Raw genomic sequence first — 17,430 nt, forward strand, 5'->3', positions numbered from 1 at the left:
CCGCGGATTATCCGCGGATCGGGCGGATGAAATTAAAAAAAATTAAATTTTATCCGCGGGTCGGGTCGGGTCGGGTCGGGCGATTGAAATTAAAAAAAATTAGATTTTAAATAGATTCAGGCGGGTGGCAGTTAAACCAATTGGTAAATATATATACATAGTTAAATGTTGTTACCCACATACGAAAAACGAGCAGGCACCTGCAGCATATGCCACAACAGAAGAAAAGAAAAGAAAAGAGATGGACACTTTTACGGAGCGGAGAAGGGACGCCTCGCCGGGGTCCGGGACCGAGGCCCCTTCCCCCGAGAGGGCCCCACCGGGAGCCGTAGCTGAGGCGATCCGCGAGAAGGGCCCGACGCACGTCCAGGGTCACCACCGCGCCCACCGCACCGACACCCCGCCTCGTCCGCCTTCGCCGCGGCCGGCGTCACGCGCAGCAGGTAAGCAGCTTACCTGCCCGCCACCCCCGTGGCCGGGGTCTCGTAACATGGGTCACTCTGCGCGCTCCGCCCGCGCAGCTTACCTGCCCGTCACCCCTGTTGCCGGGGGCGCGTAACAGGGGTCACTCCGCGCGCAGTGCGCTCACGAAAGGGGTGGGGCTCACCCTGGTTGATATAGAGAGCAGGACGGTGGCCATGGAAGTCGGAACCCGCTAAGGAGTGTGTAACAACCCACCTGCTGAATCAACTAGCCCTGAAAATGGATGGCGCTGGAGCGTCGGGCCCATACCTGGCCGTCGCCGGCAGCGAGACGCGCTTGGAGGTGCGCTCAGCACGGCTCCCATATGATTGCGCACTGGTGTGCGTCTGGGTCGTGACAGCGTGGCACGCGAATGTCTGTGCTGCATTGGATCAGTCTCCTTTCTTTAACAGGCAAAAGCTTTATAACCTCACCATACCTGCCAACTTTTGAAATCAGAAAAACCTAGTAGCCAGGGTCCAGGGGCCGCAGGCCCCGGTAGGTCCAGGACAAAGTCCTGGTGGAGGGTTCAGGGCTTCGCCCCCCGACGCAAAATGATTATTAGCATTCAGACAGGTTAAAATGTTGCTAAAACCATCACTTTTCTATCAGTCACAGTGACTTTTCAAAACAAAAATATTACAGCAAAAATCATATGGGTTGATTGGCATGTTTATTCTGTAAGCTAACTTTAATAGTTTGAAATTATTTTGACAGTTAATGCCAGTTATCCTGTCAACCTTTCACAAGACTTTTGTTAATTGAAAGTATAAACAGTATAAACACTTTTTACAGTAAACAAATGGTAAAACAGTACTAAACAATTCCATTAAAAAAAAAATTGGTGTCATTATTAACTTTCTGTCCAAGCTTGTATAATCTACTGCCTTGTTCAATTGTAAAAAATATTCTGTGCCTAAAATTCACATTTCTATCACAATTATTATACTGTAAACATGGTAAGATAACTTCATTAAAATTAATAGTCCTGTCAATAGCATGGAATTACAATTCAAATGTAGTTTTTTTGTAAGCCTTTCAAAAGAATTCAAAATATGAAAAATTAATGAAAATTAATTGAAGCCATCAGACACTTGAAAAGTGGCACATCACATCTCTAATGTAATCATTTGAACTTTTCAACAGAAATAGCACTGCAAAAATATTAAGGACATACTTCTGTATTTTGGTAGTTATGCTGTCAACATTTAACAAGATTTCTTCAACTTGGACTTGTTTTAAATGTTTTCTGCCACTTCAAGTTGTCAAAGACGTGCTGTGAAATACAGCCGACAAGATTGCGCACCAAACACGAAGCAAGGCCAAAGCGCATGCATGGTGCAGGAGAACAAAGGACTTCTTTCATTTAAGGTTTGTGATAAACCATCAAACTCATTCGTTAAAAGGACTCTATAGTAATATAAAGCGAGTTTTTCTGGACATTATCATGCAAGAAAAGTTTATTTTTGGGACCGCGATCACCGCGTAATGATTTTTAAAGGTTGCATTACAAACATTTAACTGTCCCATGTGATCAGCCAGTGCGATTGGAAGTCCATGCTCAATTATTGCCTCCGTAAATAAAACTTCGGCATTTATCACATCCAAAGAATCGGTTTGGGCGACGAAAAACGTTGAAAGTTTTCCACTTGTATCGCTAGCAACGGCATTAGACTTGTGTTTTTTTGTCCCAACGTGGTCTTTTACATCGCTAATTCCTCCGTGTCCGATCGAAACATCTTGTCTGCACAAGGTGCAATTCGCGTAGTTTTCACCCTTTTTTTTTTTTTTAATTAATGAAAAAACGTATTTTTTATCACTGCAACCGTAACCCGGAATAGGTTGATGAAAACCGTACGAATTACGGGAAAACCGGAGTAGTTGGCAGGTATGCCTCACTAATGCCTTGCATCGTCTATATTAGATATATAACAACGGGCGGGTGCGGGCGGATGGCGGGCGGGTGCAGTTCTGATCAAACGTTACATCGGGTGGATGGCGGATGGTTGACGACTTTCTGATGCGGTTGCGGATGAAATATTTGCCTATCCGCGCATCTCTAATACATACATATATACATATATATATATACATATATACATATATATATATATATATATACATATACATATATATATACATATATATATATATACATATATATACATATATACATATACATATATACATATATATATATATATATATATATATATATATATATATATATATATATATATATATATATATATATATATAATGTGTAACTTTGGCACAAGATATAAACGAAAAATAAATGTCCACTGCAGTGGACATGTGAGTTTTGCATAGAACTGTTCCTAAAATGTGTAACTCTGGCAAGAGACGACCCAAAATAAATGTCCACTGCAGTGGACCTCATGGTATTGTGCACGTGCAGCTAAAGTTGTGTTGCCACAAACAAACACGTGTGCACACCAGACCTGAGCACTCACATGGCGCACCAACGCGACCAGAAGGTTCTTCTTCTCCTCCTGCTTGTAAATCTGCGTGTCGAGGTGTTAGAAGACTAAATCCTTCCAGATTAATCTTTGACGTAGTCTCCCCTGGCAGCAGGTGGCAAGAGGGGGCGGAGCCTCAGACTGACCTTCTCCTGGGACTGGAAAGAGGATCAGAGAGGAGGATATAAGAGCAGGAGACACACAACAAGCGTGAAGAAGGAGGAGGACGTGGTGAGATACCTGGCACAGGTGAGAACTTGCATTCTGACTTTGTCCTTGATGGGCGTTCTGGGGGGGTTTCAAGTGCATCATGGGAAACAGGAAGCAGACCGAATGGCGTAATTGAGCTGCAGGTGAAATTTACCTGAGCAGGTGTGTGGAGAAATAAGGATGTTTGCATTGAGAAGCTTTAAAATCAACTCAAATAGATCAAATAAAAGTGCAATTTACAGAATTTAATCCTATAAAAATAACAACAGAACTGGTAGAGTGGCTCTATCTGGTGGTACGCCCAAGAATTACTTCATTAAATATTCAAACAGTGTTACTGTTCAAACTGTGTGTAATGTACCATAAAATATGAAATATACTTGTTAAAAAAAACCTCTGCCTTGTTTTAATGAACACTTAGGCCTACTACGCTACTGTGTTTTAATGTTGGAGTACTTGGAGAGTCTGAGGTGCTACTTGGTGAACAAAGTTTAACTTGTCAAAAATACTGAGTCATGTCATTAATTATAAAGATGATAGTGTTATAATTATGAAACATTAATCATGTACATACACGGATTAATTGTGCAATTTATTTACCCTCAAAATACACCAAGTTTGGGAACAATCAATGTGGTGCATTCAAGTGACAGTTCATTTAAAAATGTTCCTGTGTTCTGGGGAAAATTTGTTTAAAAAAAATAGATATATTTGCATTTGTGTCCTAGTATTAGGCTATTTTTTTATTAATTTAAATTATACAAATGAATAATAACCTGGGAAAATAAATGTGGTGCATTCAGGTGACAGGTATTTAAAAATGTTCCTGTATTCTGGCAAAAATAAAAAATATTTAAAAAATTTTTATAAAAAAAACATTTGTCTCCACATATTGAGGTCTTTTTAAAAAAATAATTTAAATTAAGCAAGAGACTAATAACCTGGGGGAATAAATGTGGTGCATTCAAGTGACAGTACATTTTAAAATGTTCCTGTATTCTGACAAAAATGCAAATATATTTTTTTAATGTTTTATACATAAAAAATGAAATGATAATGAATTACATTTGTGTCCGAATAATGGGCTCTTTTTTTAATTGATTCAAATCATGCAAGAGACTAATAACCTAGGCAAATAAAGGTGGTGCATTCAAGTAACCGTAAATTCAAACATGTTGCTGTATTCTGACAAAATGTGTAAAAAGTTGCTATATAAAAAAAAAAAGTATATATATATATATATATATATATATATATATATATATATATACACACATATATATTTGTGTCCAAATATTGGGCTTTTTAAAATTATATATATATATATATATATATATATATATATATATATATATATATATATATATATATATATATATATATATATATATATATACACATATATATTTGTGTCCAAATATTGGGCTTTTTAAAATTATATATATATATATATATATATATATATATATATATATATATATATATATATATATATATATATATATATATATATATATATATATTTATGCAAGTGGCTGATAACCTGGGAAAATAAATGTGGTGCATTCAAGTGACTGTAAATTTAAACATGTTCCTGTATTCTGACAAAAATAAAAAAAGCTTAATAAAAAATATATGAAACCGCATTTGAGTCCAAATATTGGGCTCTTTTTTATTGATTGACATTATGCAAGCGACTAATACCCTGTGATTAATCATGATTAACCCAAATTGAAGCGTGTTATAAATCTGATTTAAAAAAAGACAACATGTGTCCCTAATGCTGCGGCCTCGTTTGGAGGAAGGCAATTAGTCAAACTGGGATTAGCGCTAATCTTGCCCTCTGACCTCATTTGCATAATCCGCGCAGATTAGTGCTAACAGGATCAAAACACCGAGAGAGCTTGTTTGCATTCTCCTTTTCTGTTTTTTTCCCTCCAAGATCAAAATGAACGCCGGCCCCCCAGCATCGAGCGCCCTGGCCCCTGGTGCAACCACGGGCCCCACCACGCCCAAGAAGGGCCCGCCCAAGTTCAAGCAGAGGCAGACCCGCACGTTCAAGAGCAAGGCCCCCAAACCGGGCCAGAAGGGGTAAAGAAAGCAAAAGCGAAAGTAAAAAAAAGAAAGAAAAGGAGCTTCCCGTCTAATCTGATTCTCTTTCCCCAGCTTTGGTGACGACATCCCGGGCATGGAGGGTCTGGGCACCGACATCACGGTGGTCTGCCCCTGGGAGGCCTTCGGAGACATGGAGCTCAGCGACCTGGCCAAATACGGCATCATCTAACCCCCCTCTCGTCATCTACCTCCTGCCATTACCACTCATACGTACTGTTGATGAGAAACCTTCATGTCCTCCGTCTCTCCTCAAAAGTCTCTTTAAATGTGTAAATATCTTTTTTACCTCCCTTCTTTTTACTACCAAGTTGGCAACATCACTTGGACTCCATCACCCAGTGGAGGAACCACCTTCTCCACCCACTTCCTGTCTTAGAGACCACCCGTGTGTGTGCGTGCGTGTGTGTGTGTGTGTGTGCGCGTGTGTGTGTGTGCGTGTGTGTGCATGTGTGTTGCCAGCACAAACCCAACACAATGTACTGTCATAATTAAACGGGTTTATTTTCACAACTGACTGGTCTTTCTTGTGGGGGTAAACACTCATGAACCCTGCGGTCGTCTCTGTTGGCGTGACCCCGGGGTGCAGGCAATGTTCCCTCTAATTGTTCATGTGTGTGAGCAAAGGCCAAAAGTCCCTGAGCATTGAGTGGAGTCCATGTGAGCAACATCACACGTGCACACTAGAGATGCGCGGATAGGCAATTTATTTAATCCGCAACCGCGTCAGAAAGTCGTCAACCATCCGCCATCCACCCGATGTAACGTTTGATCAGAACTGCACCCGCCCGCCATCCGCCCGAAGTTTTATTTACGGAGGCAATAATTGAGCATGGATTTCCAATCGCACTGGCTGATCACATGGGACAGTTAAATGTTTGTAATGCAACCTTTAAAAATCATTACGCGGTGATCGCGGTCCCAAAAATAAACTTTTCTTGCATGATAATGTCCAGAAAAATTCGCTTTATATTACTATAGAGTCCTTTTAACGAATGAGTTTGATGGTTTATCACAAACCTTAAATGAAAGAAGTCCTTTGTTCTCCTGCACCATGGCCTTGCTTCGTGTTTGGTGCGCAATCCTGTCGGCTGTATTTCACAGCACGACATACTGTTAAAAGTGTTTATACTATTTATGCTTTCAAGTCCAAGTTGAAGAAATCTTGTTAAATGTTGACAGCATAACTACCAAAATACAGAAGTATGTCCTTAATATTTTTGCAGTGCTATTTCTTTTGAAAAGTTCAAATGATTACATTAGAGATGTGATGTGCCACTTTTCAAGTGTCTGATGGCTTCAATTAATTTTCATTAATTTTTCATATTTTGAATTCTTTTGAAAGGCTTACAAAAAAACGACATTTGAATTGTAATTCCATGCTATTGACAGGACTATTAATTTTAATGAAGTTAGCTTACCATGTTTACAGTATGATAATTGTGATAGAAATGTGAATTTTAGGCACAGAATATTTTTTACAATAGAACAAGGCAGTAGATTATACAAGCTTGGACAGAAAGTTAATAATGACACCAATTTTTTTTTTTTATGGAATTGTTTAGTACTGTTTTACCATTTGTTTACTGTAAAAAGTGTTTATACTGTTTATACTTTCAATTAACAAATTGAAGTCTTGTGAAAGGTTGACAGGATAACTGGCATTAACTGTCAAAATAATTTAAAACTATTGAACTTAGCTTACAGAATAAACATGCCAATCAACCCATATGATTTTTGCTGTAATATTTTTGTTTTGAAAAGTCACTGTGACTGATAGAAAAGTGATGGTTTTAGCAACATTTTAACCTGTCTGAATGCTAATAATCATTTTGCGTCGGGGGGCGAAGCCCTGAACCCTCCACCAGGACTTTGTCCTGGACCTACCGGGGCCTGTGGCCCTTTGACCCTGGCTACTAGGTTTTTCTGATTTCAAAAGTTGGCAGGTATGGTGAGGTTATAAAGCTTTTGCCTGTTAAAGAAAGGAGACTGATCCAATGCAGCACAGACTTTCGCGTGCCACGCTGTCACGACCCAGACGCACACCAGTGCGCAATCATATGGGAGCCGCGCTGAGCGCACCTCCAAGCGCGTCTCGCTGCCGGCGACGGCCAGGTATGGGCCCACGCTCCAGCGCCATCCATTTTCAGGGCTAGTTGATTCGGCAGGTGGGTTGTTACACACTCCTTAGCGGGTTCCGACTTCCATGGCCACCGTCCTGCTCTCTATATAAACCAGGGTGAGCCCCACCCCTTTCGTGAGCGCACTGCGCGCGGAGTGACCCCTGTTACGCGCCCCCGGCAACAGGGGTGGCGGGCAGGTAAGCTGCACGAGCGGAGCGCGCGGAGTGACCCATGTTACGAGCCCCCGGCCACGGGGGTGGCGGGCAGGTAAGCTGCTTACCTGCTGCGCGTGACGCCGGCCGCGGCGAAGGCGGACGAGGCGGGGTGTCGGTGCGGTGGGCGCGGTGGTGACCCTGGACGTGCGTCGGGCCCTTCTCGCGGATCGCCTCAGCTACGGCTCCCGGTGGGGCCCTCTCGGGGGAAGGGGCCTCGGTCCCGGACCCCGGCGAGGCGTCCCTTCTCCGCTCCGTAAAAGTGTCCATCTCTTTTTCTTTTTTTTTCTTCTGTTGTGGCATATGCTGCAGGTGCCTGCTCGTTTTTCGTAGGTGGGTAACAACATTTAACTATGTATATATATTTACCAATTGGTTTAACTGCCACCCGCAAAAAAAAAAAAAAAAAAAAAAAAAAAAAAAAAAAAAAAAATCTAATTAATCCGCCCGACCCGACCCGCGCGCGGCTAAAATCTTATTTTTTTTAATTTCATCCGCCCGATCCGCGGATAATCCGCAGACTCCGCGGTTGTGCCCGCAAACCGCGCATCTCTAGTGCACACTGTGGCTACACCAGCAGCACACCTGTCCCAAACCTCACTAAATAACAAGTTACATCTCCATCCATCCATCCATTTTCTACCGCTTGTCCCTTTCGGGGTCGCGGGGGGTGCTGGAGCCTATCTCAGCTGCATTCGGGCGGAAGGCGGGGTACACCCTGGACAAGTCGCCACCTCATCGCAGGGCCAACACAGATAGACAGACAACATTCTCTTATTATTATAATCAAATGACAGCAGTCGTTTCCATTTCTAATATAAGTGTTTAGGCCCACTTACAATGACAATAACAACAAATATTGTTTTTCATGAACTGTGTACTTGTATTGTTTGTCTGGGTGGAGGTCCTGCTTTGGAAATAATGTGTACCCCTTTCAGACATTGCATTTATCCATCCATCCATCCATCTTCTTCCGCTTATCCGAGGTCGGGTCGCGGGGGCAGCAGCCTAAGCAGGGAAGCCCAGACTTCCCTCTCCCCAGCCACTTCGTCCAGCTCCTCCCGGGGGATCCCGAGGCGTTCCCAGGCCAGCCGGGAGAGATAGTCTTCCCAGCGTGTCCTGGGTCTTCCCCGTGGCCTCCTACCGGTCGGACGTGCCCTAAACACCTCCCTAGGGAGGCGTTCGGGTGGCATCCTGACCAGATGCCCGAACCACCTCATCTGGCTCCTCTCCATGTGGAGGAGCAGCGGCTTTACTTGGAGCTCCCCCCGAATGACAGAGCTTCTCACCCTATCTCTAAAGGAGAGACCCGCCACCCGGCGGAGGAAACTCATTTCGGCCGCTTGTACCCGTGATCTTGTCCTTTCGGTCATGACCCAAAGCTCATGACCATAGGTGAGGATGGGAACGTAGATCGACCGGTAAATCGAGAGCTTTGCCTTCCGGCTCAGCTCCTTCTTCACCACAACGGATCGATACAGCGTCCGCATTACTGAAGACGCCGCACCGATCCGCCTGTCGATCTCACGATCCACTCTTCCCCCACTCGTGAACAAGACTCCGAGGTACTTGAACTCCTCCACTTGGGGCAAGATCTCCTCCCCAACCCGGAGATGGCACTCCACCCTTTTCCGGGAGAGAACCATGGACTCGGACTTGGAGGTGCTGATTCCCATCCCAGTCGCTTCACACTCGGCTGCGAACCGATCCAGTGAGAGCTGAAGATCTTGGCCGGAGGAAGCCATCAGGACCACATCATCTGCAAATAGCAGTGACCTAATCCTGCAGCCACCAAACCAGATCCCCTCAACGCCTTGACTGCGCCTAGAAATTCTGTCCATAAAGGTTATGAACAGAATGGGTGACAAAGGGCAGCCTTGGCGGAGTCCAACCCTCACTGGAAACGTGTCCGACTTACTGCCGGCAATGCGGACCAAGCTCTGGCACTGATCATACAGGGAGCGGACTGCCACAATAAGACAGTCCGTTACCCCATACTCTCTGAGCACTCCCCACAGGACTTCCCGGGGTACACGGTCGAATGCCTTCTCCAAGTTCACAAAGCACATGTAAACTGGTTGGGCAAACTCCCATGCACCCTCAAGGACCCTGCCGAGAGTATAGAGCTGGTCCACAGTTCCACCACCAGGACCAAAACCACACTGTTCCTCCTGAATTCGAGGTTCGACTATCCGGCGTAGCCTCCTCTCCAGTACACCTGAATAGACCTTACCGGGAAGGCTGAGGAGTGTGATCCCACGATAGTTGGAACACACCCTCCGGTTCCCCTTCTTAAAGAGAGGAACCACCACCCCGGTCTGCCAATCCAGTGGTACTGCCCCCGATGTCCACGCGATGTTGCAGAGTCTTGTCAACCAAGACAGCCCCACAACATCCAGAGCCTTAAGGAACTCCGGGCGGATCTCATCCACCCCCGGGGCCTTGCCACCGAAGAGCTTTTTAACTACCTCGGCAACCTCAGCCCCAGAAATAGGAGCATTTAGTCCCCATTAAAACATTCACATGTTGCACAATGAGATGTAAGCAGGGGATCATGTGTACATTCCTGCAACTTCCTGTTTGTAAAAAATATATTTTTATTAGTATTTATTTAATATACTAACTGCATTTCATGATTAATATTTAAAAATTAAGATTCCTAATAAATGACGCTAGAATAAGCACACATTTGATTGGTAAATCATAGTGTAACGACCTGGAATGACACTTTAGGTGTGGTGTTGGAGTTGTCCGACTTTTTGTGTGGCTGTAAACGCATCACTGGCTAAGTGCCATATGTGCATGTGTTGGCGCAAGTGAGAAAGAGCGAGCGGCTGCTGTTGATATAACAAAGTTGCTTTTGGTCTGGTTTGAAATGACCAGTTTTGCTAGATATCATTTTTTTTACTAATGTTTTGGTGATGTGTTTATGGCCGACAATAAAGGGTTTTGCTCAGTAAAGTGATGGATGGAATTAATGTCCTCAAAGCGTCTCGACAGACGTTACAATATTTGAACAATGATGACGAAAACCGTTTTCTCTGTCGTGTCCGTGTGTCGAAAATTGTTATGCGCTTATTTTTTTCATTTTTATTTTGTGCGTGGCATAGATTTGCCGTGCGCAGAGGACGCTTGAGCAGTGCGCAATTGCACAGGCGCGCACCTTAGAGGGAACGTTGGATGCAGGGTATAGGCAAAGTGCACGCAGGAGTTGAGTTTGAGTATATTTGGAACATGCATGATGCATCACATATTTCCAGTTTTCTCTATTCAACATGTTCGAAAAGGAGTAGGAAGAAGCAGATCTTATTTAATCCTACCCCTTTTCCTTTACAGGGCAGTTGCTAACACTTTTGTGAATTATATATTTTATATAGCACTTTTCTCTAGTGACTCAAAGCGCTTTTAAATAGTGAAAGCCAATATGTAAGTTCCATTTAAAGCAGTGTGGGTTGCACTGGGAGCAGGTGGGTAAAGTGTCTTGCCCAAGGACACAACGGCAGTGACTAGAATGGCGGAAGCGGGGATCAAACCTGGAACCCTCAAGTTGCTGGCACGGCCACTCTGCCAACCGAGCTATACCGCCCTTTTCTTCACTTTCTGTTCTCAATTTATTCACAATATACTCCATAAGTAAAAACATTAAAAATAAATAATAATAATAAGTTGTATTACATATGGTGAGATAAATAAGACTGTCAATAAATTCAGAATGTTTATCATGCTTCTTCTTTTTGTACTTTGTAAACACTTTCAGTTGGAAGACTTTCTTGAAGTGGATTATATTAGTACATTGTAGGGTTGTCCCCATAGCAATATTTTGGTACTGGTACCAAAATTTATTTCGATACCTTTCTATACTTTTCTAAATAAAGTTAAGAGTTTGATAGCCTAATTAATAATTGTAAATTATGGGATTGATAATTGATTGATTTTTTACAGCATGTTAATCTTGTGGTGTTTTGTCCTTAAAGGTTTTTCACCTACTAAAGAAGCTAAAGGCTACTAAAGAAGCTAAAGGCTACTAAAGGCTACTAAAGACAGCTAATGACAGCTAAAGAAACTAAAGTCTACTAAAGTCTACTAACACTGCTAAAGACTGCTAAAAAGACTAAAGAAGAAAAAAGAAGCTGTTTCTTGGTTGGAAAAACTGTTGCAAACTAAAGGAAAATAAAAGGAAAAAGTAACTACGGTCTGGTCTTTTGAGTGAAATCCAGAAGCCACATTCAGCATTGGTACATCCCTTCAAGTGTGGGATAAGCACAGCGAAAAAAGCAAAACACTTGACAGTTGTTGTATGCACACTGTGTCGAGCGGAAATGGCCTATCATAGCAGCACAACGGCTATGAAGGAACATTTGAAAAGAAAACACCCGACAGCGTTCTTGCCATCACCATCAACTAGTCAATCGTCCGCGTGAGTATACGTTGTCATCATTACACAAAAACATGAATGTGTCATTTGTATCTGCGTTGTAAATTCATAAACTAAAACACCGTTTCGCTCTGAGAGGCGCGTTTGGCGTGCCTGTTCAGTGTTTACAAAGACGCTAACGCTAACGTTAATTAGTTGTGCAAATACCTTTTACAACATTAACAGTTACATATACTATGTACAAACGAACAATTAACTTTCACTTTAATCATACTATCATTGTTGTGTTATTAAGCAAAATAAGCAATACTTTTACTTTTGTTGAAATGTTTACACTGTTACAGAATATTTCGTTTTGCACTTTTTTGTATTGGATGTTTATCTTTATTTTTGTACATTTTAAAGCAAAATAAGCAATACTTTTACTTTTGAAATGCTTATACTATTGCAGAATATTAAGATTTGCACTGGATGTTTACTTTTATATTTGCACATTAAAAAGCAAATACGCTACTTTTAATTTTGTTAAATGTTAAAAGTTTTAAATGTTTACATTGTTACAGAATATTTTGTCATGTTGTTGTCAATGTTGACTGAGTGGCCATACTTTTTTTTTTTTGTAAATAAGTCATGCCTTTAGAAAAAACTGGCCTAAATTTATTTTTTCATCTTCATTTTAAATAAAAAAATAATCGGTAAAAGGAAAAATAATCTATAGATTAATCGGAAAAAATAATCTATAGATTAACCGATTAATCGAAAAAATAATCTATAGATTAATCGATAGAAAAATAATCGTTAGCTGCAGCCTTATTAACTAGACAACTTGTCTTTTAGTAGTAAGTAAACAAACAAAGACTCCTAATTAGTCTGCAGTAACATATTGTGTCATTTATACACCTATTATTTTCTACACATTATGAGGGACAAACTGTAAAAATGGATTATTAATCTACTTGTTCATTTACTGTTAATATCTGCTTATTTTCTGTTTGAACATGTTCTATCTACACTTCTGTTAAAATGTAATAATCACTTATTCTTCTCTTCTTTGATACTTGACATTAGTTTTGGATGATACCACACATTTAGGTATGGATCTGATACCAAGTAGTTACAGGATCATACATTGGTCATATTCAAAGTCCTCATGTGTCCAGGGACGTATTTACTGACTTTATAAACATGATATGAATTTTAAAAAAAGGGAAAAAATATCAAAAAATATTGTTATCATAGAAGTATCGACTAGATACGCTCTTGTACTTGGTATCATTACAGTGGATGTCAGGTGTAGATCCACCCATGGCTTTTGTTTACATTGTGACGGTGGTGAGCTATTGTATCCTCCTACAGTGTGTAGTGAAGCATGTTTAGCTATTCCTCATCCTCCAGTGATAATGCTACTTGTAAGAAACTCACTTTTTGTCACCATGGAGGCCAGGATTAGTGATTTAGAAGTAGCTAAAACACTGTGGATGGATGTTAGCCGCTAGCTAGCTAGCCATGTCTTAAAGCAGCTCTTCCTGAGGGTGTTTCAGTGTTATAACTTCACCTTTATCTTGACTTTTTACACCAAAATGCGTCCATTCTCCCTTTTCTGTCTACACACTGTGTCTGCTTGTAAGTACTCTGTGTGTGTGCGCTGCCCAACAAGCTCCTCTGCTCGTAATGCCCTGGAAGCGGTGCTTTTCAAACAGAGTATAGTACTGTTTTTGATACATTAGCACCACAATACTATACTAGTACCGGTATACTGTACAACCCGAGTACACTGTTTGATTTCTTTGCTTAGGAGGGTTTTTTTTTTATTTACAATAAGAAGGGAATTAATATGGCTCCATACTTCATGGTTTACCTGACACGTGAAACGCGACAAATTGAGGGGGCTGCACGATGGCCGCCAGATGGCAGTAGTGTTTTGAATATCTTTAAAACGTGTAGCGTCAATCGCGTTTAATTTTTAACAGTGGCGCTTTTCATCATTTTCAGCAGACTGCCTTGCAAAATGATTTTCCAGACTATAGAGCGTGTCCGTATACAAGCTAAATTGTAGAAGAAAAAAATGTTTTTCCATATATTAGCCTCACCGGACTATAAGCCGCAGATATACTGTATATGTTGTGAAATGAGTTATTTACACATAAATATTATGTAAATGTTCATTTACATACCTTAATTGTTTCCAAATGGTGTCTGAAACAAGGCAGTAAAACGGCCGATCAAACAAAACAGAAGTCATCGTCATAGACATATTAGCTGCGCAAGCTAGCTCTCCAATCAGCTAAACAGACTCAATAACTCCACGCTGACGTTTTGGTGAATTTACTGAGGAATTTGTGAAAGTGAAACAATATAAAAAGAATGTTATTGTAAGTTAGTATTATTAACTAACACAGAAACTTGTAAACGTGTTAGCATATTAGCTAATGCTAAGGATGCTATCTTGATTACATTACAATAGCAGGTACAAATATGCATGAAAACACTCCTACAGACATCACACATGGGACGCTTTAGTAAGTAAGAATAGTTTTAGTTATATTATAAAACTTACAAACGTTGCTTGGAGTGATGAATGAAGAATCCATACAAGTAGAAACGCTATGGACGGCTAGAAAATTGATAGTTCTGATTAAAACCTCAGTCTAAACAGAAGAGTTTGCAAACTCGTCCAAAAGACGGCGCCATAACACAAACAATAACACACCTTTTCAGTGTCTTTGCTTGTTTTGTTTTTTTTAAAGAAAATGATTTGCATTATGGCCGTCAGCGAAGAAAAAAAACCATGTATTATCTGCACCGTTTTATAATCCGCAGGGTTCAAAGCGCAGGAAAAAAGTAGCAACTTATAGTCAGGAATTGATTAAGAAGGACATTGGTGTTCCATTCAGTGAATCGCATGTTAGGTGGCAGTACAGTACAGGCTAGCTATGATGTGTTGTCTAACTGGGAAGAAGCTTTTTCCATGAAGCTGAATGTGCTATGTTGCACCCCACAAAGTGTTTATACTCTAAGTAGTGTGCTTATTACATACCAGCTGTTTGATGGTAACATTCATCTTAGTTGCAGTTTTCATTACTAAATTAGGAGGTGTTGAAATCGCCATGTAAAATCGCTAATGCTAATAGTAGCCCGTCTATGGCAAATCCAATGAAAATTAGCGTCAAGCTAGCGCATTTCGGGAGAGTGGAACCTTACTTTACGTTTGAGTGTTTTCTATCAAGCATACTTTCTTTGTAGGTGTTGGAAATTGCAAGACGACTTAGGGGGGAGTTGGTCTGAGTTGGTCCTGAGTGCTGCGTGACCGATTGTTGACGTGAGCCCGTGTTTAGTCTGTGACGTCACGTGCAACAAAGTTATGGTAATATGGCACCGCTTGATTTTACGTGAATCAATACCCAGTAGTATTGACGGAATTCAGTCGGTGCCTATAAAAGTACCGAGTTCGGTACCTATCCCTAATCGTGACGGTTTCTTGTGTGTGTTTATGGTTCTGACCTCCATCCATCCATCCATCTTCTTCCGCTTATCCGAGGTCGGGTCGCGGGGGCAGCAGCCTAAGCAGGGAAGCCCAGACTTTCCTCTCCCCAGCCACTTCGTCCAGCTCTTCCCGGGGGATCCCGAGGCGTTCCCAGGCCAGCCGGGAGACATAGTCTTCCCAACGTGTCCTGGGTCTTCCCCGTGGCCTCCTACCAGTTGGACGTGCCCTAAACACCTCCCGAGGGAGGCGTTCGGGTGGCATCCTGACCAGATGCCCGAACCACCTCATCTGGCTCCTCTCCATGTGGAGGAGCAGCGGCTTTACTTTGAGCTCCTCCTGGATGACAGAGCTTCTCACCCTATCTCTAAGGGAGAGACCCGCCACTCGGCGGAGGAAACTCATTTGGGCCGCTTGTACCCGTGATCTTGTCCTTTCGGTCATGACCCAAAGCTCATGACCATAGGTGAGGATGGGAACGTAGATCGACCGGTAAATCGAGAGCTTTGCCTTCCGGCTCAGCTCCTTCTTCACCACAACGGATCGATACAGCGTCCGCATTACTGAAGACGCCGCACCGATCCGCCTGTCGATCTCACCATCCACTCTTCCCCCACTCGTGAACAAGACTCCGAGGTACTTGAACTCCTCCACTTGGGGCAAGATCTCCTCCCCAACCCGGAGATGGCACTCCACCCTTTTCCGGTTCTGACCTGACCGTGGTAAACCAAAATACTGCATCCCGTCCTGGGTAAGTAAACAACTTGTTCTCTCACCACCTGAGCAGTTTTTCCTTGAAGTTCAGGTTCTCTACCGGAGGCCTGGGAGCTTAAGGGTTCTTAGGATCTTAGCTGTTGCCAGGATTTCCCTCTTCTGGACGGAGATGTCAGATCTTGTTCCTGGTATCCGCTGGAGCCGTCAACCCAGCTTGAGGGTTCCCGGATCCCTACCCTTGCCTAACACCCCGATCTTTCTTCAGCCCTTGGTGATTCTCAAAACTTTCATCTTCCTTTTTCCGGGATTGCTACATTTGTCACCACCGCTGTCTTAGGATGTTTGTCCACCATCACTACGTCAGGCTGGTTGGCCATCACCATTTTGTCAGTCTGGATCTTCTCAACTACCTTTGATGGCATCTGCCATCTTGATTCTGGGACCTCCGGTCCATATTTAGTATACTATGCCTTCTACCCGGGGATGGCTTTACCTGCCAGCATATTACCCACTGCTGTGTTGCAGAGCTTCTTTGCACAGCCGCACCTGGGGTAACTCCCGCTTCTACAGATCTGTGTTTAGGGCCTGTTCTTGAGCCGCCATGATTAGTGCCTCTGCGCTGTCTTTCAGTGCAGCCTCTGGTATGTTTCCTCCATGTTCTTCAGTTGTTCCGTGGTGCATGCCAGAGGGTAGTCTCTCCACGGCAGCCCGTCTGGCTCCTGCTCCTTACTCGGCTTTGGGGTCCTCACTTTCATCTTCTTGATGTATTCCTGGAGGCCTGTTGTTTCATCCTGTACAGTACCTGTGACCCCCACAAGTCCTCGACCCCCAGGATGCTGGACATAGGCTGGAACCCTTCATGAGTTGTAAGGAGCGTTCTTGTTTTGAAATCTATGGCTTGCATCTGTTCCCGGGGTAATATGATTACTGGCACCACATGAACGTGAATTGCCGTTCAGCTGGCTCTTCAGGATCCACCTCACCCTCCGGAGGTATTTGCCTGTGGCTTACTTCAGAGCTGCCTCCTCATGGTTACAATTAGTTTGTGGGATTCCCAGATATTTGTAGCTGTCCTGTATGACTGTTATGTTACCCTAGGGTGGTTCAACCCTCTTTTCTTCCCTCATTTAGGTATCACACTTCAGAGTCCGAACAACATTTTCATACCGTTGCTGTACACTCTTGTCGGGTGAATCAGGGCGTCGACTTGTTCTTGGCATAAAGCTTGATGTCATTCATGTAGAGGAGGTGGCTGGTTGTT

The 17,430-nt window shown here is 42.6% G+C and overlaps 2 protein-coding genes across 2 annotated transcripts in view; one reads left to right on the forward strand and one right to left on the reverse strand.

Annotated features, from left to right (window-relative positions):
• The window catches only part of bglap (bone gamma-carboxyglutamate (gla) protein), a 108,648-nt gene that overhangs the window by 78,402 nt on the left and 12,816 nt on the right, over positions 1-17,430 (reverse strand). The gene's annotated exons all lie outside the window — the stretch shown is intronic.
• On the forward strand, positions 3,032-5,777 carry pde6hb (phosphodiesterase 6H, cGMP-specific, cone, gamma, paralog b). Its single transcript, XM_061973894.2, has 3 exons — positions 3,032-3,191; positions 5,095-5,243; positions 5,319-5,777. Exons 2-3 carry the CDS (start codon positions 5,101-5,103, stop codon positions 5,434-5,436), a joined length of 261 nt encoding a protein of 86 aa, XP_061829878.1. The 5' UTR covers positions 3,032-3,191; positions 5,095-5,100; the 3' UTR covers positions 5,437-5,777.

The sequence above is a fragment of the Nerophis lumbriciformis genome, linkage group LG22, assembly GCF_033978685.3.
Source record: "Nerophis lumbriciformis linkage group LG22, RoL_Nlum_v2.1, whole genome shotgun sequence".
NCBI classification, from domain to species: domain Eukaryota; kingdom Metazoa; phylum Chordata; class Actinopteri; order Syngnathiformes; family Syngnathidae; genus Nerophis; species Nerophis lumbriciformis.